We start from the raw sequence: 26,465 nt of genomic DNA on the forward strand, positions 1-26,465 counted from the left end.
ATACTCCTCTGCTAAAAACCTAGATTCACCCACTGCCCTCAGGATGAAGCCTAGATTTCATCCCGTGGTTGTAAAAACTCTGTAAGTTGGATATGGCCCCCCTCTCCAGCGTTAATACTGTACCTTGCATTTAGTGTACCCACAACACCAAACTGCTGACTTCCCTGCCTTTGCTCACAAGGTCCTATTTGCCTGCTAGGTCTTCACCTCTGGGCAACTCCACCTGACATTCTTAGCTTTGGAGGCAGCTCTAATAGAAAGCCTTCTAGGATTGCCAACTCACCAGTGGGTTCGATGGGCTCAGTAGTGTACAAGCTTTTTTCCTTTTTTGTTGAAAATGTCCATACTACAATTGAATTGAAAACTATGCCTCTTATCGCTGGAACTTTTACAGTTTCTTTATATACAAGCAAAGTATATTTTTGTATAAAAAATAAGGTGTCCTGTACCTTGTTTTTCCAATTAATGCTATTTTGGAGATCATCTCATTTGGTATATATCTTTTTCCCCCCAATACAAGCATACCTTTCACAACTCAATTTGTTGACGGACACGTGGGCTATTGTTTTCCTCTGACAAGTAGTTCTGCAAAGTGCTACATATTTGCACAAATGGATCTGAGCAGAGTGAATATCTGGAAATTTTTAGGGGTGGGAATTCTTGGTCAAAGGTTAGGGTGATTTTAAATTTTTATACAATGCTGTAAAGAGTCAATCTGTTCTTCCCATCGCTGAAATCAAGTGGTAAGCCTTCTACACCACTGCCGGGTTTTTTGAGGACGGGCACCTCCTCCTCGTCACATTGGCCGAATAGGCCCTCAACTACAACGAATTTTGTATTTTGCAGTCCCGAATTTCGGGCTTGAGATACAGGCAGCGCATCACATTACATTTCCTCAACGATGAGACCTGCTCACGCTTACTGAAATTTATTAAATACCAGGATCTGGACTGTGCACTTTCCTTTTTCCCTCACTTTCTCCTCCCCTGGGAGGGGGCGTGCCCAACGGCGCGGCCCGCCTGCCCGCGCACTCGTTGGCCGGGTTCGACGCCCGTTACCGCCGAGTCCCGCCCAGGCCACGCCCCCGGGCAGCCCGCGGGCGGGAGAGGGCGCGCCCATTGTCAGGCCGCGCCCGCGGACGGGCTCCTCGCGGGAGAGTCGGGCGCGCGTGGGCCGGCGGGGCGCGGGCCGCGAGGGGCCGTGGGAGCCGCGCCCGCCGCGCCCGCACGCGAGGCCCGCGCCGGCCGCCCGCGCACGCCGCGCCCCGCCCCCTCGCCCCGGCGCGCAGGCTCCGCCGGGCTCACGCACGCGCGCGCGCTCCCCAGCGCCTCGGTCTGGCCGGCGGGACGGGGACAGGGACGGGGCGGGCGGGCGGAGGCCGGGCGGCTGAGGCGCCAGGGGAGGGGCTCGGGCCGCCGCCGCCGCCGCGGGGAGAGGAGCATGTCCGCAACTCGAGCCAAGAAAGTGAAGATGGCCACCAAATCCTGCCCCGAGTGCGACCAACAGGTGGGCGCCGGGGCCGGCTCGCGGGCGTGCGGGGCGGGCGGGGCTCGCGGCCGGGCGGGCGGCCGTTGCCCGCGGCCGTTGCCCGTCGAGGCCGCCCGGCCGGGGTCCCGGCGGGCGGGCGGGCGGGCGGGCGGGCCCGGGTCGGCGGCCGCGGGGGGCCCCGGAACCGGCCGGGCCGCGCCGAGGGGCGCCCCCGGGCGGCGGGGAGCCGGGCGCGGGGCGGCCGGGCGGGAGGGGGCGTGCGCGGGGCGGCTGCGGGCGCGCCGTCCGGACTCTCCCCGCCCGGCCCGGCGGCTCCGGGGGCGGCGGCGGGCGCCCGAGCGCGGCGGCCCGAGTGGACGGCGCGGCCCGCGCAGCCCCCGGCCCCGACGGGCGCGCTGAGGTGCGGGGCCCGGAGTCCCGACCCGGGCCGGCCTCGGAGACCCCTCCCGCCCCGCCGGCTCGCTTTGTTCCCGCTCAGAGGCGTGCAGTGGACCCCCCGCCCCAAACTGGCCGACCTGGAGAATCCTTAAATGTGGCAAAAAGGCCCAAAATATAAAGGTGTTAAATTTCTGTGAATTTTGAGATTCCCTCCCCCCCGATTATCTTTTTGCGTCAATAATAATCGTGACTCCCTTTCTTTATATGTATTTTTAATGGAATGTTATTGAATAACGCCCTCATTTAAGCCCTTCTGGGCGCTCCTAATGCGCCCTCCCCCACCCCCACCCCCCGCGGCGGTAATAAATTTCATGTTTCTTCTAATAGAGCTTTTAAAAAGCACATGTGAGGTTTCATGAATTTTGAATGCCCGCTTTCTACCTGGAATTAATAGTGTCATAGGTGTAATTTTGAAAAACCTCATTTTACTGTTCCTTAGTTTAAACATGCATTATTCTCTAAGAGCATAATAACGTTCCTCTAAGTCTTATAATCCTATTGAGTCAAAACTCCCTCAATTAAAACCATTCGCATAAGGCCCTTATTTCATGCCAACACGCAGATGGGTGGTGTTTTTTTTTTTCCCTTTTCCACTGAGTGAATTTTTTCAAAATGACTACCTCCTGCCCTCCTTACCCTCCCTCCCCCCACTTTTTAAAAATCAAGACTAATTTGAAATGGCTGGAGACTTTAATGAGCTGATTTTAAGCGCAGTCTCGTACGGTGATCAAATTTTGTAACAGAAAATGTTACATGTTTTATTCAGTATCTTTTATAAGCAGTGGTAGAAATGCTGATCAGAGGAAGATAGAGTACAGCTTGTTGATCTTCGGCGTTTATTGAGTTTGCAGTATGAAAACTATTTAATCATGTTTCCCAAAGTAAAGTGTTAAACTTCCTTTCTTACAGTTAAACTAAATTTTTGAAATTCTGACAAAATTGTACTTTGCGGTATTAGTTTCTTTGCAGATTATTTCAATAGTTAAGTCATTTCCATTTGTTGCGATTAATTGTGCCTTAGTATAAAGTTTACATGGTATGCATTGTGCGTTCCAGTTTCTCTAGGGCACAAGTTATTGCAAATCCTGACCTTGTTTTACTTGGCATAAAGCAACCTTTTGGGGAAAATAACCTGTTTTTAATATCCTGGTTAAAGGAAACGGAAAGGGTAGTAAACTTGTTGGAGTCCCTGTAAACAGTTCAACAAAATGTGACCAATATTAAATTTAGAAAGATTCACAACTCCAATTCCTCCGGCCGCCCCTCCCCCAAAACAAAATGCCATAGATTGGGTGACTCAAATAACAGTACTGTAATTTATTGTCTCTCAATTCTGGTAGCTCGAAGTCCAAGAGAGGCAGAGAGTGTCCCATTATGATGACCCCATTCTCAGGACCTCATTATCTCTTCTTCAGATACTATCATATTGGTAGTTTGGGCTTAAGCATTTGAATTAGGCAGGTGAGGACACAATTCAGTTTTTAGCAAACTACTACATCATTTAAATGGTTTTTTTCCTCTAAATATTTCAGAGAATATAATTTACATGAGGACTAATAAAAACCTTTGGTTAATATTTTACTAAAAGTAATTGAATTGAAGAAAATAAGTCATTTTAGTTTTCTAATTGAGAGTATAGACTTTTTGTAGTTATGAAAAAAAAATTTTAGTCCAGAAAGCCACTTAAAATACTTCAGAATACTGTTGTGATTCTAAAATTCTAAAAAATAGACTGTAGATATATTTCATAAACATAAATGTGAAAAATTTAAAGTTTAAGGTGATTGACCCAATAGGTTGTGTAGTTTTTAAAACATGTCGAGATCAGCAGAGAATTAGATTTTCAATTGTTTATAATATCCCCTTTACATGAGTGTATTGAAAAGGTATCTAAACCATGATACTTTTTATTTTCAAGGGGGTTCACATGCACTACCTGAATTACTGAACCATTTTGTGTGTAAGATTCATGCAAGTTTTCTGTTTTGTGTATGTTTCTGTTTGTGTCATAGTTTTTAAATAAGTGCAGCTTTTTCTTTTTTCCCCATTTATAAGAAGTTGTGACAGATAACAAAATAGTCCACTTATAGGTAACTTTGATTCTCTTAGCAGCAAAGAATACAAATGTGTTCTCTATAGTGAAGCTATTTTTCAGCCTTTTTTAATTGGTTGAAACAATACAGGACCAGGATTTTGTTTCTTGCAGTTGTTTTTATCTGTCTTACTTGTAAAACATACAATATAAACATACTTTTCAAGAAATGAATTAATATACAATAACACCAGTAAACAAAATTTGACATTTTGTTTTTCCCTTTAAAATTCTGAAAGTGTGACATTTGAACTTTCATTACCGTTTTCTTTGATATAGCAACTAAAATTTGAAGGAAGTTTAGGTGGTTTAAAAATCCAAATTTTACCTTAATGACATTAATATGCTTCTTTTTATAGGATCTGGGTTGTGTGGTGGTTGGCTGGTGGGGGGAAGGGACTTTCCATTTTAAAAAGGACTTTAGGCTGAATTAGCTCAAGCACATGAATGTTTCTTGAGCATAAAACACTTTAATGGATAAATGTCAGCCTATCAATTGAATTAGTATTTGAATTAGCCAAATGTTCATTTCTTATCTGACTACAGCACTGTCTGTTAATAGTGGATATGGGTTGATGTAATTTTCTTGTTCATAAGAAGATCTAAATTTAAACTGAGTTTCAGTTACTGGATGAAAATGCTTGCTTTGCAGCACAGGGTATGGTGAATAAGAACATGGCGTTTCTGTGTTTTCCGGATAGCATTAATTTAAAACAATTTACATTACTGTGGATGCCTTTAATGATGTTTTTTAAGTTTAAAGGAAATGAGTCAGTACTTTTGAGCTTGGTTTCTGTGAAGATGTGAAATTTTAAAAATGACAAACATCTATTCTGGGCAGATTTTACACTATTAAAAATGTAATGTGTTTTCTGTCGTGGCTTGAAAGAGTATTATCACATTCTTAATAAAACAAACTGTTAGACATATCTGGAGTTTGATTATTTTTATAGGATTCATTGTTATTTTTCTTATACAGCTTAGAGATTCTTTGCTCAGTATTTTTATGCAAAGAAAGAATTCTGCCAAAAATGCAATTCATCTTAATTCGATCAAGATTTATGTGTTAGAATATCGAGCATTCTGTATGTACATGAATACAAAGCTTTACAGTTGTAATTAAACTTTTATACAAGCAGAAGAAGGAGAAAATGGAATTTATCTTACATAGGGAATTGCAGTTTTCCGACTGTAATTATTTCTTCAGTACTTTTTGTTGAGATTAATTTTTTTGGGTTTTGGTGAGTATGTCGGTTCCAAGGATCATTAAGGTTGATGTTGAAACAATTATGAGGGTAAATCTAAAATTATTTTTTCATTGATTTTCAATAATGTGTGGTTTAAAAAATATATAGATTTGAAATGTAGAAAGGAACCACTTTGCAGATAGAGAAATAGAAGTCTGAGGAACTTAAATGTTTTATGCAATGTCCTTCCTGGAACTATAAGATTCTAGATCTTAACTCCTACTTTCTCCTACATTCCTTTTCTTTATACTATATTCTTGCCCCTCAAACTGTTGTTGTAAACTACTCTTCTTTTTGAATGGTATTTGGCTTCTTACCCTCTCATGTTAGAACCCTGAATCATTTTCAGTTCTTTTGCCTTTTGAAATGTCTGGCAGATCTTCCTTTTCTCCATTTTTTTCCCCCCACTTCCACCTTAATGACTTTTTGACCATATTCCCTTTTCTAATTTGTCTTATAGAAACTATTAAACTAGTAATTGAAGACATGTTACCTTTTTTTGCACATATTTTCCTGTTTCTGACGCTGTTATAGTTTTCAGTTACTCACATCAGCATATATTTATTATGCATGTACCTTATTCATGGTGTGATGAAGGGCTAGAAAGATGTGAAGATGTATAGAACAACATCTCAAATAATTTGTTGCAAGGAGGTGGGGTTTAATTAACTCTGATTCCTCCAAATTATCATTTAATTCAGGAGACTAAAGACTGAGAAGTTTAATAATAAAAAAAGTAATAATATATGTATTTTTCTTTTTTCTATAGGTTCCTGTTGCATGTAAATCATGTCCCTGTGGTTACATATTTATTAGCAGAAAACTCTTAAATGCAAAACACCCAGAGAAATCACCACCTTCTACAGGTGAGTTTTACTACATTTTTAGCTTTCCCATATGTTGGTATTCATTAATTTAATGTTAGCATTGTTTGTTGAAATTGAAAATTAAAATCTCCTGAAGTGTGTGTTTGGTTTTTACTACCTGTTAGAAATCAGTTTATAGCCTGTTCATTCCCTGTAAATGTTAACTACCTTATAATGCTGATAAAGCTTGTAACAAATTTTCTGCTTTTTATTTTTTGAAGGATGGAGAGCCATTAAAAGATTTTTAGCAAGGGGATAACCTGATTTGGTTTTTTAAAAAGTTTAATTAAGATACAGTTGATAGTCAATAAGTTGCACATATTTAAAGTGTACAATTTTGAAAGTTTTGTCATACTTACACTAGTAATCACCACAATCAAGATAATGCACATATTCATCATTCCCCCAGATTTTCTAGTTGCCTTTATATCTCTCCTCTTGACAGCACATTCTATGTAAGCACTGTTCTGCTTTCTGTCACTGTTCTAGAACTTTATGTAAATAGAATCATACATTGTATACTTTTTTTTTTGACCTGGTATTTTTAATGAGCTTAAGTTTCAACCATGTATGCTTCTTCGATGCTACAATTTGTTTATCCATTCACTGGTTAATGGATATTTGGGGTTTTTACCTGAAGTGCTGGTAAAAAAAAAATTTTTTTTTAAATATTTCAACAGATTATTACGTTTTTTTATAAAGATTTATTTATTTATTTATTTATTTATTTATTTATTTATTTATTTATTTATTTATGCAAACACTGGGTACAGTCAGAAGCGCGGGAGGGTGAGAGAGTTCACCCAAGCGGGGAACAGAACAGGCAGACTGACGAAATACACTGCTGAGAGGAGCAATACACTGCTGAGAGGAGCGGCAGGAGAGGTCTGTTGCACCATGTGGGGCCCTCACCTGTGGGGGGTGGAGGGGGTGGGGGGGATGGATTGAACCGGAGCTGCAGAGGCTGCTGGCAGCTTCGCAGCCCAGCGCTCAACTGCTACGCCACCAGGGGAGGCCCTGCTGGTAAAATTTGTGACTTTAAAGTTTTGCTTTTATTTTTTAAACTAGTGACTAGAAAACTATAACTTAATTTTGCTGTGAATAAAATTTTTAGACATATACAATTTAGACATATCACAATTCTCTGAGTCCCTAAAAAGACAATTTTGTTTGAATTTTAGTTACTTTCCTGTGAAAGGAAACAGATTAGATTTATTCAGTGGATCTATTTATAAAGAGATGAGATATTGTTATTTATTCTTTGATAAAATCAGAGCTTCATGTAGTCGTGATCCCCACATGTGATTGATTGACTGATTGCAGATATATATTGAGTATCTGTAGATACTGTTCTAAGTCCTGGGCATAAAATAATGAATGACTCTGTTGTCAAAGCAGGTTCATTACTGTCATGGATTTTGCATTCTCATGGGCAGGAGATAGGCAGTAAACAAATAGGAGAATATGAGCTTTTAATAAATGCCTTGTAGGAAGTGCTGTCCTAATGTGTGACTTAAGGCTACTTATGATTAAGTGGTTGGAAGAGGCTTCTCTGAAAGGTCCCATTTAAACTGAAACTGAGTAGGAAGAATGGGCTAGCCATGATAAGATCTGGGAGAACATTCCTGACAGGTGAAACAAACACAAATTTTAATATTGGAAAAAATTTAGTGTAATTTAGAAACATAAAGGCTAATGTGGTTGCAGTATAGATGGTAGGAGCAGGAGAGAAGGGAGATCAGGTCAGAAGAATAGGTCGGGACCAGATTATGCAGGACTTGAGTAACAAGTTTGATTTTTCTGAGGAGAAACCATCCTTGGATGTGGGATGGGGCTGAGGGGAAGGTGGCAAGCTCTGATTTGCTTTTAGAAAGATCATACTGGTTATTCCAAGAGAGTAGTTTGTGGTGGTGCAAGGTGGAAGTGGGCTATTGCAGTAGGTCAACTGTAAGAATGCCAAGTTAGACAAAGAATGGTTATGGTAGTAGATGATTTCAAGAATTATTTCTATCTGTGAGAGGTCTGTTTATCCTATGTCTATATAGAAGTGGCAAGAAAGTTGTTTAATTCCATTTCTGCCACGGAGTTTGCCTCCCTTCCATCTTGACATGGACTTAATTCATTGATTCTTAAAGACTGTTGTTGGATTGGTTTATAGGAGTCATCTAGAGAGCTTGTTAAAAATGAAATCAGGGTCTTATTTTCTAAGAGTGTTAATTAGTTCTGGGAGCCCTGAATAATTCATTTAGTAGATAATGCTGCAATGGAATGTCAACTCAGTTCTAAAACTTCAAAATGAGTAAGACATGGTCCATGGGACAGGTGTATATATGAATGCGTGTATGTATGTATGTATTCATTCAACAAATATTTTTTGAGTCCTTTCTATATACCAGTGATTCAGGTGAGGAAAAAAGGAAACCTAGTGAGGATGGAGAGGAGGGACAGATGCTTTAAGTATTTAAAGAATCAGAGTCATTCGAAGTGCAGGGGAGAATTTAGAATCACTCCAAGATTTCCAACTTGAATTACTGGCTGGAAAGTGAATATGAAAGAGAAGGCAGTTTTGAGAGAAGCATAAAGAAGTTTTAGTTTTGGATATATTTGTGAAATATCCATGTGGATTCTCTCCCCCCAATTGAACATCCAGACTGAAGCTCACAGAGTAGTTTGGCTGGAGATAAAGTTTTTGAATCATCAGCCAATTGATGGTAGTTTGTAGAATAGGAAGAGGAAGGAATGTAAGGACTGAACTCTGCTGAACCTTGAAGCATGGAAGTTGGTAAGCATGTCAGGTGAACTGAAGAGAGAGGTCAGCTGTGAGAAGCAGTTCTCTTTATTTTACTTTTGGAATTTCCTAAGGTTCTGTTGTTGACTAAGAATGGCCTTGTGACCTTAATGTGAAAATGAAACATTGAAGCCTAGAAATCCCAGGGAGGAGAAAGAAGAACCAACAAATGAAACAGAGTTTGAAAACAAAGATAAATGTACCAAAGGAATTAAGGGTTTTAAGGAAAAACATTAAGAGTATTCAAAGCTTGGAACACAGTATGGTAGCCTGCAGGCTTGATAGTTGGAAGAAGTAGCATGTATTCAGATTCCATATCTGTCACTGTCTAACAAGTTAGTTAACTGCCATGAGCAACTGCTGTTTACTTGTGTGTGAGATTTATAGAACCAACTTTAGAGGACTGAAATACGGATGAAGTACAAATGAAAATTTCTAACAAACTAAATAAATATTTGTATAATTAGATTTCTTTTTTATTATAAGTGATTTTTTTAAAAGAATTTATTTACGCATACAAAAACTGGGGTACAGGCCAGAGGAATGGAGGTTGAAAGGATTCACCAGAGACAGCGGGGAACAGAACAGGCAGATTGACTGAAATACGCTGCTGAGGGGAGCAGTGGGCGAGACAGGAGAAGTCTGCTGTGCCATGTGGGTAGCTCCTTGGCCGCAGGCCCTTAAATTTCTTAGAAGGAAGATTTCTCTCAGATAATTCTGTAATGTATAGGGAATTGAGAATAGTGTAATTTCTTAAATCTCCACAATTTATCAAAAGTTTTAATGTCAATGAGATCTAGAACATTTGAGTTTTATTATTTTTTTTTAAAGATTTACTTATTTATTTATACAAGCACTGGGTACAGTCAGAAACGCGGGAGGGTGAGAGAATTCACCAGAGTGGGGAATAGAACAGGCAGACTGATGATACACTGCTGAGGCGGGCAGTGGGCGGCAGGAGAGGTCTGCGTGCCATGTGGGACCCTCCTCCGGTGGCTGGGGAGCGACCCTCCTCCGGTGGCTGGGGAGCGGCTGGGGAGCAGCTGGGGATTGAACTGGCGCTGCAGAGGCTGTGGGCAGCTTCTGCAACCCAGTGCTCAACTGCTGCGCCAAGGGGAGGCCCCCTACTAGGATTTTCAAGACAACTGCTTATAATAACAAAAACTTGTTAACCATTCCCTTACCATAATAGTTGGGTTCATCTTATAGGGAACAGTATGTGCTAATTAGAAAGAATGATGTACATATTTATGTATTTCCATGGAAAAATCTATTAATCACTGCTAATTTGAGAAAGAAGTACAACATACCTTTAGCATGAACTCATTTGTTTTTAAGATTCCAAAAATGATCTCTAAATATAATGCTAATAGTAAATACATAAATGGGTAGGTCACTAGATAACAAAGAGAGATCAAGACTTACTTGCGTAATTAAACATTAAAAGAAAAGAACCATTTTTAAAGCCCATAGTTACTATAAAAGAAAAAATTTAAAATATCAGTGAGTTGAAACATCTTTAATTATTGTAACTTTGTGACATGCAGAAAGAAAATAATCTGGTCAGATGGATTTATCTAGGGTTCAGTTGTTCAAAACTCACATTTTTTAGTCATCTCTATATCTTTATAACATACAAAATAGAAATAAAGACATAGGATACTAGAACTACATAGAACTTTGTGTAGCTGAAAAGATATATGAGTAAACAAAATAGTATGCAAAGTACAGGGCTTTTACGAGTTTAAAATTAATTTTGGTGAGTGGAAGAGATGACTAACAATTGAAACTGCTCAGTGTTTTGTATGCATACATAGAACCTCATGGCAATTAATTTATGCTTTGACATCTTTCTAGATGAATTAGGTATGTTTTGTTTCTTCTTTCTGGAAAGTGGGTATTAAATGAAAATACATTTTAAAAAATTAGCTGCCTCATTCATGTAGGATTTCATTTCTAAATGCTAAATTGAATGCTTGACATCATTTAAAAAGTAGCCCTGAGATTGTCTTAAAATGTCACTTTGAAGAAATTTTTTTTTAATGGAGGTTAAAGGAAATAATTTCATTTCCTGAAATTGAAAGTATCTGTACTATGGACCATAGTACATAGATAACTACCATTGTAGTAGTTATCTATTCAAATATTTGATTACTTTGTAATCTGTTCAAATAGTTGATCAGTCACTAAATACTGAAAGAAGTTAATTTTGGGTGAGAACAAACTCGTTTTGCTTCAAATCTTTAAATTTGTTTTTTCTGGATGGGTGTTTCTAGTGTAGTGACATCAAGGGTTCCATTTTGCTTTAATAACTGTTTTCCTTAAAAAAATTTTAATTATAGAAGCTAGAAGCAAATGTAAATTTTAAATGAAATGACTTCATAAAAGACTTCTAGAGGTAGGAAAAGAGATTTAAAAGATTAAAAGTGTACACTTATTCTTAAGTGTATATTTCTCAGTGTGTACAAACTTAAGGTTAAGCTCAGTCAAATAGCAATGCCCTCTTTTTTTTAATTAAAGGAAGGATAAAATGCATGAAAAATTAAACTTATGTTTTCATGCTATTCCCTAAAGCAAATTAACTGGCAAAGACTGATAAATAAGCAAAGACATCCATGAATGACCTATAATCACTTTTAGTTAAGGGGGGAAGATGGAGAAATGATTATTACCAGTGCCTTTAATAATCCCAAAGTGATTGAACATTAATTCAAGCAGTAAGAGATTCTCAACTTTTAATTACTGCACAGTGAAGATTTGGATGAGTTTTCCCAGAAAGCATTTTCTTACATGCTAATCACTTTAAAATTATTATACATTCATGGCTTTTATATATTTTTTATTTTGCCTTTTGTTGTAAAGAATATAAACCTTCATCTGTGCCTTTACGCTTAGATTCTTTATCATATGGCTTATACAACATTATTTCTATTCATATAAGACTTTTTAAAAGTAGAATCCCTCTGACTTCTAATTACGACAAACTGATTTTAGGTCTTCTGCATACCTGTGATACTAAGATGGTTTTTCATTGCACTGCTGGAATAATTCCACTTTTTCTTACATACCATTTCCCCTTATCTGGTCCATGCTTTGGAAGTATTTTCTCTTTCCATGAGTAGCCTTTTTACTCTGTTTAATGCACAAAAGATTTTTTAATTTTGTTGAAGTCCAAGTTGTCTTTTTTCTTTCATTGTTTACTCTTTTGTCATACCCAAGAAATCATTGCAAAATCCAATGTCATGAAACTTTTCCTGATTTTTTTTTCACTAAGCATTTTATACTTTTAGCTGCTACATTTAGATATTCAATCCATTTGAGTTAATTTTGGGATATTGTGTAAAATAAGCATCCAACATATTTTTTTTTGTATGAGGGGTATCCAGTTTTTCCAGTACCATTTGTTTCAAACACTGTCCTTTCCTTCTTTAATCATCCTACCATTGTTCCTGAAAATCATTTGACTGTGTATTTAGGAATTTATTTCTGACCTATAGTTTATTCTATTGGTTTGTATGTCAGCACCATACTTTATTATTGTAGCTTTCTGATAAGGTTTAAAAAATCAAGAAATGTGAGCCTTTCTACTGTGTGGGTTCCCCCCTCCCCATATTGTTTTTGCTGCTTGGGTGTTCCTTTAGATTCCATTCAAATTTTAGGATAGAGTTTTCTGTTTCTGCAAAAGAATCTTATTTTCATTTTATAATCAAATCTAAGATTTTGTTTTTGTTACTTGAACTACCTTTATTCCTCCTGTTTTATCTTGCTGCTTCTCTAATGCTTTTTATTTTTCTCAAATACCTGGTAATTCTTAATTGACTGTTTATACTTGTAAATGACAGACTTGGTTTGCCAGTGCACATAACTTGAATTAATACCCTACATTGTTTTAAAGGTCTTATTTTATGACAGATCTCTTTAGTGTATAATTGGGAGGGGCTTATTAGCAGGCTTTTAAATGTAAATTAGGTGAGCCAGAAAAGCTGTTGAATTTCAAGATTGCCATAATAAGGAAGGCTTCATTCTGGGGCAGAATGTGAATACAGTATTTCATTCTTATGAGGGAGTTGCCTTTGTTTGGTTGTTCTTTCTATGTTGGAGAGATTTAAAGTTCTCTTGAACATTGCTTGATTCCTAAGAGCTTTTCTTATGTCAGTTGCTTTGTATACAGAGGCCTAAGAGTTCTGTAGTAGTACTATAGTTATTCTGAGAATCCCCCTGTGGCCTAACAGGATCTTTGGGAAGAACTGCTCTCCCATCTGTAGGAGTCATTTCTTATTCCTCTTTTGGATTATAGTTTTTTCTATTCTGGTTTCCTAATTAGTCTGTCAGCTTGACAGATTACAGAAATTCTATTGCAGAAATTCTTTCCTTGTTTCCAATACTGCAAATTTATTTTCCTTTTTCCCTTTACCTTTTACCCGTGTTTATTTGTATTTCACTGGGATTTTGAGACGTGACAAGGTAAATGCACTCAGGTTTTATTTATTCAGTACTATGTGTGTATGTATATGTGAATATGTGTAAGTAATGTTCTGGGTATAAAAACTTATATTTTGATGGGGGAGATATTGCACATACAAGTAAAGAAAGATTATAGTAGTAATAGTAGATTATGATAGTAGCTTGGGCTGGGAGACTCAAAGTGGGGTGACTTATAAATTGGCATCCGAAGGAAATAAAGCTACCCTTTATGAAGAGCCTTGGGAAGACTCACAGGAGGAAGGAACTTGTTTTGTTAAAAGAAAGTTGTGTCTGGAGTGTAATGAACAAAGTGGCTAGTTGTATGAGATTGGAGAAAGAGGCAAGTGTTGGGATTTACAGGGAATTGCTGGCTTTATATGGAATTTTGACTTTATTCTAAATACAGTGAGAAGTTGATGAAAGATTTTAGATGGGAACTATATAATTAGAGTTTTTAAAAAAGATAATATTAACAACTGTAGGGAATATATTTGGTTTGGGTGATGACCATAGAGGTAGGAGAAACGAAGAAATTGTGGGTATGTTTTACAAGGAGTATCTGAACCTTTGGGATGAATAAGAAGCAAGATGAGTCACAAATGACTGCAAGTTATTTGACTTGTGTATCTGCTTAATGATATTTACTAAAGTGATGAAAGTTGGAGGAGGAACAGATTTGGAGTTAAAGTTGAGTTATTTTTGGTACATTTGAAATACTTATGAGACATTTAAGTAAAGCTGAAAGGCAGTCTGGAGCTTTGGGAAGAGGTTAGAGCTGAAAGTATAAATTGTGGAGCCATTATAATAGTAGTGCTTAATGTTTTGGGTGTATGAATTACTTAGGCAGAGTGTAAGGAAGAGGAGGGCTCTGGACAGCCTTGGTGCTGCTTTTAGTATTGGATATTGGGGAAGAACCTGGAGGAAAAGACAACAAAGGAAAATAACGAGAAATGGGGGGAAACCTGGAGTCTGAAAATCAAGGGAAAAAGAATAAGAGTGATCATCTTTGTTGAGTTTTTGAGATAGTATTAAGATGATTAAAAAGTATTTATAGAATTTGATAAGTTTTTGTCTTTCTTCATGATCAATTTCATTGGGTTGAGAACTATTTTGGAGTGGATTGATAAGTGAATGGGAGGTGAGAAATTAAAGACAGAACCTATAGAACACCTTTTTGAGAACTTTGGCTAGTAAGAAATTTGCAGAGGTGGATGGGTAGTGGGAGGAACAAACCTAAATTGAGTGTTAAAGGCATACTATAAAAAGCTTTACCTGTCACTAAACTATTTTTTAAAGAAATTCTAAGCATACACTGCCCCATCCACACCCACCAACATCTACCCCTTCCCTTGCATGTTACTTTTATGCACATGCAGATAAACTTTTAAAAACATAAGCACGGGGCCTCCCTGGTGGCACAAGGGATTAAGCACCGCACTATGAAGCAGTCCGCAGCCTCTGCAGCATGAGTTCAATCCTTGGCTGTCCAGGGAGCAACCCACATGGCGCAGCAGACCTCTCCTGTCTCACCCACTGCTCCCCTCAGCAGTGTATTTCAGTCAGTCTGCCTGTTCTGTTCCCCACTCTGTCTCTGGTGGATCCTCTCCCCCTCTCCCCAGCATCCCTGGCCTGTACCCTAGCTCTGGTATGCATAAATAAATCTTTAAAAAAAACATAAGTACAATAAAAATTTATCAACGTTTCTGTGACATTGAATATCTAGCTGGTGTTGAAAATTTCAGGTTTCTTGTAAATGGTCTTAAAAATTTTAAAAGCAGATTCCAGATAAGGTCCACACATATTGCATATGTATAGAACTTAACTGAATATTTTGGATATGCATTTTGCATGTTTAGCTCTTTTTATGTCTTTTTTCTCCTTGCAAATTATATCTTGAAAGAATCTGTATCATGTGTCCTTTTGAATGTGTTGTTTGTGTCACATGGTGTAGGTTAACACATTTCTTGAATGACTTCTGTTTTTCCTGTAAGTTGGACTTTGGATCCAAAGGCTTGGTGAGGGCCTCCCCGGTGGCGCAGTGGTTTAGCGCTGGGTTGCAAAGCTGCTCGCAGCCTCTGCAGCGCTGGTTCGATCCCCGGCTGTTCCCCGGCCACCGAAGGAGTGTCCCACATGGCGCGCAGACCTCTCCTGCCGCCCGCTGCTCCCCTCAGCAGTGTACTTCGGTCCTTCTGCCTGTTCTGCTCCCTGCTCTGGCTCTGGTGAATTCTGTCACCCTCCCGCGCTTCTGACTGTACCCAGTGCTTGTATAAATAAATAAATAAATCTTAAAAAAAAAAACCAAAAACACAAAGGCTTGGTGATATTATTATTTTTATTTATTTTTTTAACCAGACCTCTTAATAATAAGTAGGTGTTCCTCTATCAGGAGTCTCAAGATGTGTGCTTATCTGTTTTTGTGTTGTTCACAGCTATTGCTTTTCAGCACTTAACTAGATTACTGCAAGTTGAAAATGGTGGTACTCCTCACCTGTCCTTTGGTTACCAGTGAGTGGTACAGCTTGAATAGAAAAGACAGGGTACATGCTTTATTGTTTTCTTCGGTTTTCAAAATAGTGAGTTCTTTATAATCTTCCTATGATAGTCAAGTAGTTTTTGCTCTAATTTTTGTATTTAATGCCATGTTCTTGTGGTTTTAAGTATATTTGACATTTCAACCTCTTAGTTATTTATTTAATTTTTTTAAGATTTATTTATTTATTTATACAAGCACTGGGTACAATCAGAAGTGCGGGAGGGTGAGAGAATTCACCAGAGCCAGAGCGGGGAACAGAACAGGCAGAAGGACTGAAGTACACAGCTGAGGGGAGCAGCGGGTGGCAGGGGAGGTCTGCATGCCATGTGGGACCCTCACCCGGTGGCTAGGGATTGAACCAGCGCTGCAGAGGCTGCGGGCAACTTCGCAACCCAGCGCTCAACCGCTGCGCCACCGGGAAGACCCACCTCTTAGTTATTTTTAATTGATGCCTATATTGTATAATGATCTGTGGGAGCCTTTTCAAGTTAGTCCTTGTCACTTTTAACAAGACCTAGGTTGTCTGTGATAACTTTCTTGTCATCTGGAATAATTAAATGTTCTTCCCTCTGCTTTATGTTTCACCTGAGACCTGAAATTAAGTAATACTCCAATGAGAATGGTATTTGGAAATAACTAATATTATTTTACTTAAAAAAAATTTATAATAGCCTGTTAAGCACCCTTATTTGACAATCTTAACTTGTCTCCTTTAGTAATAGTGGGATGTGATTTTCTTAGTGTTTTGCCCCTTTACCAGTGTGTTTTAGACAATTAGGGAATTCTCTTTCTTATTTTTGAGTTCAGGTATGTATTAAAGCAAGTTTTTGTTTTTTACATAATTTTCTGTTTGTCTTATTCAATGTTTTGATTTCTTTGAACTGAAAGAGATGGCTTTCATCATTAAATTTCCACATTGAGTAAAGTGCCTCTATTGTTATTCCATATAGGAATCCACATGCTCTTACAATGTCAGAAATGACTCATCTGTGACTAAAGTGAAAACTACTTCCTTAGTATTATTATATTTTGTATGGATGTTTTTTGCTTACTTTTTATTGGTTACCTTAATAAGTTATGACTAAGATCAGTTTTGTTTCTGCATATTTGACTTATTTTAATCTGTAATTTGGGCAGGCGAATTTTTTTTTTTCCTTTTCTAATGTCACTACTTTTTATTTGGAAGCAGAGAAGAGGAATAAAGGCAGAAAGGTTGTTGTGAAGTTCTGTGAACTTCCAGGGTCTGAAATTAAAGAAGGCAGCTAAAGGAAACTTGTCTTCTTGTAAAATTCCTCCTACCTCATGTGTAAATTTTTTTTCCCCATGTGGGTGTGGGGGGCATAAGATGTTATGGTTGTAGTTTTATAAAATATGCCAGGCAGCAAATTCTAGTGCCATTTAGAGAGGAAAAGGAAGATAGTAAGAACTTGGGCAAACAGTTCTTGCTAAGCCCTAAAACATCATTTTTATTCATCCATACAGAAAACAAGCATGAGGCCAAGAGGAGGCGAACAGAGAGAGTTAGGCGAGAGAAGATAAATTCTACAGTAAATAAAGATTTAGAAAACAGAAAGAGGTCTCGAAGTAACAGCCATTCAGATCATATCAGACGAGGAAGAGGAAGACCTAAAAGTGCATCTGCCAAAAAACATGAGGAAGAAAGAGGTATGAATAAATCCAAGCAGTTTTTTCCCCTAGTATTATATTTTTCTACGATCTTAATTAGATCGTAATGAGGAAGTATTTGGTAGGCATTGAACTCCTGGACTTAAAATTACAACTCACTGTAGTTTGGAAGTGCTACCTCTAAGGTATATACTTGTTTTAAAAAACAAACAGAAATGTTTCTAATAAAAAATTAAAGATTTAAATTTGTAGAACTTCTTGCTATAAAAATGGGAGTAAAGTTCAGAGAATAATTTGTATATGACAGTCTGTTAAAGTGGTTATACTTTAAAATTTTTTAAAAGAATTCTGAATTTTGTTAACTTATTTCAAACTGTTATACTATGAATTTAAAGAATTTATTTTTGAAAGTGTTCTTCAGTATGAATTTTAAGTTATTTATGTGTTCCCTACTCTGAGGCAACTTTTGGATAGTTAGGTGAATTCCTCTAGGTCTAAAACGTGTATATTTCTCTTCACAGACCTTCTTTCTTCTGATAAGTGAATAAAAACAATGACTTGTTTTTAACCATTAAATAAATTTCAGTTTCTATTTATACATCTTTAAAAAGATGTATCGTGGAAAATTTCAGTGATTATGCAACATTGGAAAGAATAGTATAATGTGCCCCTATATCCAATGAATACCTTTTTAAAATTGAGAATTTAAGACAGTAATTAATAATAAAAAGAAATAGTTGCTCTTTGTAATTCTTTAAAAACCTCTATCAAAATAAGTTCGTCTTCACTCTTATGCATTTATGATTTCTTATTTGTGAGTTATGCTTTCCTTTTCCAGGTATTCATTCTTAGGTATTCATGTATTCAAGCAAAAATGTAAATTTGTCTTATTTTAGGCACCAGAAATTTTTTGCCTGTTATTTCTCTCTGTTTTGTGTAAAGTTACTCCTGAATGAGAAAATAACTTCACAGGTATAATTGTCATAGGCTTTTTCCAAGGTTAAAAATTTCTTAATATTGTGTGGCTAGAGGAATAAAGTATTTGACTGTACATAGATACTCCTAATTTCTTGGGTAATTTTACTCCTTTTCCTCTTTTATTCTATTCTTTATAGCTTTGAGTTATTTTCTCAATTTGAATGTGCTTCTTTAACAATAAGATAAGACAATTTAAGCTGAAGTCTTGTTTCAGAAAGGAAACTAGTTAAAGAAACGACAACAGAGAAAAAAGAAAAGAGGAAAATACTGCTTGACCCAGAAACCAGCATTCTTTCCAGTTGGAGTAAAGGGAATATAGCTCAGAGAATGGAGAGGAGATGAGAAAGCAGTTTTTTATTTGGGGGACATGAAGTTTAGTTAGTTGTGCTACGATGCAGTATATGCAGGTCTGAACTTTTCTGAGGACTTGAAAAAAGAAGCATTTCTTTGACTACACTTTTCAGGTATTTTCAGTTTATTATAGGAAAAATTTTGGAAAGGTATTTCTAGAGTAAAATATGCTTTTATTTAATTTTATTTACTACAAACTGGAAAATGTTCAGACATTTTTATTACATAAACTAGAATCGGGATCAGCAAACTCTTTCTGTAAAGAGCCAAATGGTAAATATTTCAGAATTTGTGAGCCATAAACTTATATGTCACAGCTACTATGCTCTGTCATTGTAGCTGGAAAGCAGCCACAGATGATATGTGAATGAATAAGCATGGCTATATTCCTGTAAAACTTTATAAAAACTAGTGGTGGGTCAGATTGGGCCCCTCGGCTGCCAACCCTTCGTGACCATGTTTCCTGAATACAGCACAGATAGGAAATACAAACTTTTGAAATGTCTATATATTTTAAAGTAGACTCTGATGTATTGCTTAGTGCTAAATAGCCATTTAGTTTTAACTCAGTTTTTATTGATTCCTTGCTCATTAGGGCAACTGAAAAATTTGAAGCAAGCTTTGATTTTATTTTAATAAAGAAAACACGAGTGTGTCTAAAACACATTTTGATTGACCTATTTTCTGAATTTTGAAAAGCAATAGAAAAGTGGAAAAAGAAAGCTTGTTATCTAGATAACAGCATGTCTGTATTTATAAAATTATAAATACAAAACGTTGTTTTATCCAGTTTAAGATAAGCCTTCATTTTTCATGTGGGGGAATGACTATTGTGTATATTAGTTATGTAGTAGTGACATTTTGAATGATTAAATATACTGGACAAGTCTGTATCTTATTAATGAATATATGAATAAATGTAGACTTCAAATTAAAGGTGGTGGACTGAGTAAACACATTAGCTCTGCATCCTCCCAAAATCCTAATAAAATGACAGTGTTCTGGTTTTTGGTTTTTGTTAAGAAAGAGGCAAAACCCTCTTAGGATAAGGAATTGGAGAATGCAAAATTCTGGAAAGTGGTAACTGCTTTAGCAGACCCATGAAACCTAAGTTGTAAGCTCCTTTGAGAAAGCCAAAAAAGAAACTGATTTTTATTACACAACTGCCTTTAAGTCAGGAATTTGTGCTTCAGTTATGTTTGGCAGTATGGAGCTGAAGGGGAGGCTAAAAACAGGAAGATTGCTTGAAATTCTCTTGTAAAATGCCACACTAGAGCTGCTTAGCTGTTTTCCTATTCCCCAGCTTTATCCTTTAAAAACAATGTCTGTGTTAGGGCACACCAGGATTCATTGAGGGCAAGGGTACTATGTTAAGATCAGGAAGATTAGGTGAAAATTAGAGATAGTAAACATTGTATTCTCTAGTCAGACTTGTATCTTACAGGTAAGAGATTAGGAGTATCTTCTCTAGGGAATCTGAGGAGCTGAAGCAAAAAGGCCTGGAATAAACACACTTTCGTTGGGGATTTCACGAATGGCCCCAGTCAGATCATTATAAAGTGATGACCGCAGTTAAGCTCAACATATGTATATGAGCTGCCTTTTTTTTTTTTTTTTGGGCCCATTCCTAAATAAGAGCAAACAACCCAGATATATGGAAGAAAGCATCTAGTATGAAAGGCTAAAACTTAACAGAAAAAAAAAATAACTTGGGTAAAAAGTTTTTTCAGGGAGAAGAAAAAATTAAAACTGTTGTTAATATTTTTTTTTTAAGATTTATTTTATTTATACAAGCACTGTGTGTAGTCAGAAGCGCGGGAGGGTGTGAGAATTCAACAGAGCCAGAGTGGGAAACAGAACAGGCAGACTGACAAAATACACTGTGTGGGGAGCAGCGGGCTCTGCAGGAGAGGTCTGCGCGCCATGTGGGACCCTTGCCGGTGGACGGGGATCGAACCAGTGCTGCAGAGGCTGCAGGTAGCTTTGCCGCCCAGCGCTCAACCACTGCGCCACAAGGGGAGGCCCGGTTGTTAATATTCTTAACAAAAAGAAACAGCCAAAAAAAAGATAAAATTTAAAGGGAAATTGCAGATGTCAAAAAAGCACCTGGGAAATGGACCTTAAAAATATGAATTTCACATTTGTGTGTGAGAGAGAGAGCCAGAGAGAGATTTGCAGAAATGAAAAATTTTAACGCAAGGTTAATGGACAAAGTTGAAGAAATGTATTGGAATGTAGAGCAATAGGAAAAGAGGTGAGAGAATGGGAAAGGTAAATTTAGAAGACAAGCCTGAGGTCAATATCTATAAATAATTGATGTTACAGAAAAAGAACATTGAAGATGAAGAAGGAAGTCATCAATGAAATAATTCAAGAAATTCTGAAGGACATTGAATTTCCATATTGAAATGGCCCACCAAATTGCCCACCCAGTGGATGGTTAAAAGTAGAAGTTATGCCAAACCATATCATCATAAGTCATATCACTTTGGTTAAAGGAAAGATTCCTTAAGTTTTTAGAGAAAAAAATCAAAATGATGTTAGAATTAGTAAAATGGAATACCTCCCAGCACAGAACAAACAACACATACATGAATAGCATCAGTGAATTTCAAAAACATGTTGAACAGAAGTCAGACACAAAACAGGGCATGCTATATGGTGCTATTTGTTTGAAGTTCAAAAACAAGCAAAGTGAATCTATGGTTGATAAAACAGTGCAGTGGTTGCTAGTGGAGAGGGATTAACTAGAAAGAAGCATGAGAAATTTGCTAAATCTTGATTGTGGTGTGGGTTAATGGATGCATATGTTTGTCAGAATTCATCCAGTTGTACACTTGAGATTTGTGCATTTCACAGTAAATTTAGCAATAATTTAAAAAATAACTGGAAAAAATACTGTATTTCTTAACAGTGGCAGCAGTTATTGGAAGACCAATTATATGTCTTCACAATACTTAGAGGAAATATACAAGTCATAAGTCAACCAAATTCTGAATTAGTGTGAAGGTACATTAAAGACATTTTCCATCATTCAGAGTCTCAAAATTTGCTATCTGTACTCCCTTTCTTAGTCACCTACTACAATACAGTGCCATCAAAATAAAGAAGTAAGCTAAGAAAGTAACCTGGAATCTGGAACACAGGGTCCAACCCAAGAGAGATGAAGAAACTCTCCAGCATGATTTTGAAGAGATCTCAAGGTGATAATTGCAATAGACCAGAAGGCAGCCATTTAGATTGGTGCAGATCAGAAGACTTAGAGAGGTTTCTTTAAGAAGATAAAAGTGGGGCCTCCCCTGGTGGCGCAGCAGTTGAGCGCTGGGCTCTGAAGCCTCCACAGCGCCAGTTCGATCCCCGGCCACCAGCGAGGGTCCCACGTTGTGCACAGACCTCTCCTGCTGCGCCCACTGCTCCCCTCAGCAGTGTATTTTGTCAGCCTGCCTGTTCTGTTCCCCGGTCTGTCTGGTGGATCCTCTCACCCTCCCGCGCTTCTGACTGTAACCAGTGCTTGTATAAATACATAAATCTTTAAAAAAAAAAAAGATAAAATTGATAGAATATACTTAATACATATAAACATTCTGAAAGATGCGATTAGAAGAGTTTGGGCTCAGTTATTCATGAAAACTTGGCAGTTGGAAAAAGACACTCCAGGAAAAACAGTATGCACGGAAAATGAAGTTATTTACATAGACTAAACATTGAAAGTTGATCTCATAGAAATTGTGATAGAATGGGATGGGAAGAATGTAGTGGTGATGAGATGGAAAACAATAAAATCCTAATTTTCAGTGGTGGGAAAATCAGTTATGTCAAAAACCAAAATGTTGTTTAGAGAGGTTAAAACAAAGTAGCAACTGAAAAAAGTTGCATTTGGGAAATGGGGGGGGTTCTCTTTTTTGGAACAAGTTTTGTAAAAATGATTTCACATTGCATATTTAACTTTGATTAATAATTCAAAACCCCCAAAAAAGGGGACTAAAGTAGAATCTTTTTAGAGCCTGAAAAGAGAATTTCAAAGAATGTTTATACAACGTTGTTAATTGTCATTTTAGCAGACACATGATCTGATGGGTGATTTTGCCTTCTTTTTTGTTTTTCTGTATTTTTCAAATTTTCTGTCATCAACTTGGATTATATTTGTAATAGGAGAGGAGAGAGAGAAATAAATGTTGGTTATCATTTAATAGGAGGGCCAAGGTGCAGAAGTTCACGTATTCAGAACGATACCGTTGATGTTCAGAAGGGACCATCTTTAGGGTGACAAGATGAATTTTGATTGAGACAATGAGCTCATAGTAATGAAGGGAATGAAATATTTAAGATTCTTACAGAAATGATAGAGATAATAGATTTTGTGCATAGAAATATATATAGACTCCATTTAGTCTTAGAATTTAATTTAGTTCATGGCATTTCAATAATTCCTTATATAATTTAAACATCTTTTTTCAGTTCAGCAGCATAGTATTTTATAATACTATATACATTGTAGTATTTTGTATATTTACTGTCATTTAAAGAAGTACTTGAAAGCTGTATTTAAAAATACTGCATCAACTGCTTTTGTATTAAACTTTCCCTTTTTTCTTTTAACAGAAAAACAGGAAAAGGAAATTGACATCTATGCTAACCTCTCGGATGAAAAGGCTTTCGTGTTTTCAGTCGCCTTGGCAGAAATAAATAGAAAAATTATCAATCAAAGACTTATTCTCTGATACTTGTCTACAAAATGTGTTGACACTTTCTTCAGGATTACATCAGCAAATTTTCAAATAGTTATGGACTCTCAGGAGCATTCTGACCACATCAATAAGGGCCATTGATTTTTTTCCCTGTCATTTAGCCTCTGCCACACTTTGGGAGCAAAGGTGTAGGCTTGAACTTTTATGAGATTTCCTTGTTTACTAAGGAATATTGTCAGTGTTTTGTGTTTGGGACATAAGTAAGTCTATTTACCCAAAAAACAACAAAAAAAGTGCTGTGCTGGATGACTGTTAAAGAATAAAGGGGGAAGGATGGTAGTGGAAGTATGAAAACTAGGGAAATAAAATGCTTGATAATTTTCAGGTTTGCCACCAGAGATGCAATATTTTAAATACTTTCAGAAAGAGTGACTTTTAAAAATATATATTTCAGATTTTCAGTACTAACAGATTGCTTATATACAGTTCATTTACTTTTAGTAAATTGGCAATTGATATTTTATTGAATGGGGAATTAAGAATATAAACTGTAAATTTTGTCTTGATTTTTTTTCTTGGCCTTTATTTTTATGACTTAAGATTTGAGTTATATTTTGGGAAATACTTTTTAGATAGTTTGGAAGTCTGGGTGCTATATGAAGAAAAACATTTAAGGATATATCATACTTCAGATATAAACACCTTGTTTTCTTGAACGTAATTTATTTATTGGTTTAAAAAAACTTTTCTGCTCTCAAGATGGTGCCTGTTAACCTAAACATAAAATATATTTATTACATGCAAAATATTTCTTAGCCTCTTTTAAGCAGTAATGTTTATCTGAATGGATGTTCATTTATGCATCCTGATAATTATTTAAATTGTTACTTAACCTGACTCTGGAATAAAAAAATAAACCTTAATATTGAAACAAATAGATTACATCGTGTGCTATAAGCTTTTTGTTATAGTGAAGTTTAGTATAAGTTGACTTACAATTTTTTGGTTTGCGTTTTCTGCATTTGATGTAATGATTAACATATTGAATGAAACTTGACATTGACTTCCTTTATTTTCAACCCTCCTCATCCCATTCTCCTAATCTGAAAGTCCTAAAGCCTCATTAGAGTAGGTGGTCATCAGTTAGACTTAGCCTTTACTTAGGAGAATCTCAATTTCCACAAAAACTGTTGATTCATCCATGGCTTCCCAAAAGAAAAATAGATCTGATTCCCCGCCTATACTTTATTTATATAACAGCCAGCAGAGGGAGCTTGAGAGGTGTACTGTAGGTAGGATATAGAATTTTCCTAAGAATTCCTTTCCCTTAATCTCCCTATTTATCTGCACATATCTCCAAATAACCTCATATTTGTATATATTTTAAAGCCTTAATTATTATTTATTCCCAGGAATGCAATTATGATTTTATCTTTGAAACACAGTATAAGAAAACTTCATTTTGAGAAAAAAATTAATACCTAAAAATTTTTGTGATTATATATCCTCAGAAAAAATAAGAACAGCTTATGAAAGTAGGAAAAGAGTTATAGATGTCATACTCTAGCTATTTAAAGCTGAAGACCATTAGAGGGAAGTAATAAAGTAGTTATTGGATACAATAAGAAATGAGTGACTAGACTGGAACTTGCCTTGTAGAAAAGAAATTTCCTTCTAATACTCATATGATTAAATCTTTGACTTATTTTTTTTTAAAGATTTATTTATGCATACAAGAACTAGGGTACAGGCCAGAGGTGTGGGGGGTGAGAAGATTCACCAGAGACAGAGTAGGGAACAGAGCAGGCAGACTGACTGAAATACACTGCTGAAGGGAGCAGTGGGCAAGACAGGAGCGGTCTGCTGTGCCATGTGGGTATCTCCCTGGCCGGGGATCGAACTCGTGCTGTAGAGGCTATGGACAGCGTCATGGGTTGCATCTCAACCCCTTGTGCCACCAGGGAGACCCAAATCTTTGGCTTGATTTAAAAAGTTCTTTGGCAGAAGAGCAATGTTTCCCCTGTAAGATAATATGACCTATTTAGCCAGTTTCTCTAAAAATCATATACACATAGATATTTTTATAAACTGTCTCATTTTAAAGCTGAATTTCTTTAGGCATGTTGCAGAAGTCTTAGAATGCTATCACTTTGTCGCTGACCTCTCTTAGCAGCAGATGTCCTAAGAGCATAATAATTATGTAATATAAAATTTGTTTCCCTCTAAATATCTGTAAATAATGTTGTGATTATTTAAAATATCCTGAAGTGATTCCATAATAATTAGATTTGGTCTGATGAAGATAGTTTGTTCTTAAACACGAGTAAAATTAAAAGTTATTTGGCATTGGGCCTCTCCTGGTGGCTGTCCGCAGCCTCTGCAGCGCAGGTTCGAATCCCAGCCGGCTGGCGAGGGTCCCACATGGCGCGGCAGACCTCTCCCGTTGTGCCCGCTGCTCTGCTCAGCAGTGTATTTCATCAGTCTGCCTGTTGAGTTCCCCACTCATTCTCTGGTGAATCCTCTCACCCTCCCGCGTATCTGGCCTGTACCCCGGTTCTTGTATAAATAAATCTTTTTTTTAAAAAAGTTATTTGGCATTTATTAGGCTAAACTATACAAATTTGTATGTTTATCTCCCCACCCAACCTCAGTGTATTCAGAATGTTTTGGGAGGCACTTAGGTACTTGATACTTGTTTGTTTGTTGAAAGCAAGAACATTACATTGTTATAGGCAGGGAAGCCATAGGTTGTGTTTAAATGTAAGTTATCTAAAAGTAAGAGAAACACTACAAATTACTTCCTCTGTGGCAATCAGTGGAAATCAAACAGCAAACAGTTTATACTATGATGAAGTAAATTTAAAATTACAAGTTACATAAAATTTTAGAGTAAAATCACATCTCTA

The 26,465-nt window shown here is 37.1% G+C and overlaps 1 protein-coding gene across 2 annotated transcripts; it reads left to right on the plus strand.

Annotated features, from left to right (window-relative positions):
- Positions 1 to 1,440: 1,440 nt before the first annotated feature.
- LOC311186220 (UPF0547 protein C16orf87) lies at positions 1,441 to 23,592 on the plus strand (the record flags this gene model as incomplete). Of its 2 annotated transcripts, XM_084257103.1 has the most annotated exons (4): positions 1,441 to 1,506; positions 6,035 to 6,131; positions 17,399 to 17,581; positions 23,474 to 23,592. In XM_084257103.1, the coding sequence occupies 4 exons, from the start codon at positions 1,441 to 1,443 to the stop codon at positions 23,590 to 23,592; spliced, it is 465 nt and encodes a 154-aa protein (XP_084113229.1). The 2 variants fall into 2 exon arrangements, with proteins under 2 accessions (XP_084113229.1, XP_084113230.1); XM_084257104.1 differs by lacking the exon at positions 17,399 to 17,581.
- Positions 23,593 to 26,465: the final 2,873 nt, after the last annotated feature.

Source organism: Talpa europaea (genome assembly GCF_964194135.1).
Source record: "Talpa europaea genome assembly, chromosome: 16".
NCBI classification, from domain to species: Eukaryota; Metazoa; Chordata; class Mammalia; order Eulipotyphla; family Talpidae; genus Talpa; species Talpa europaea.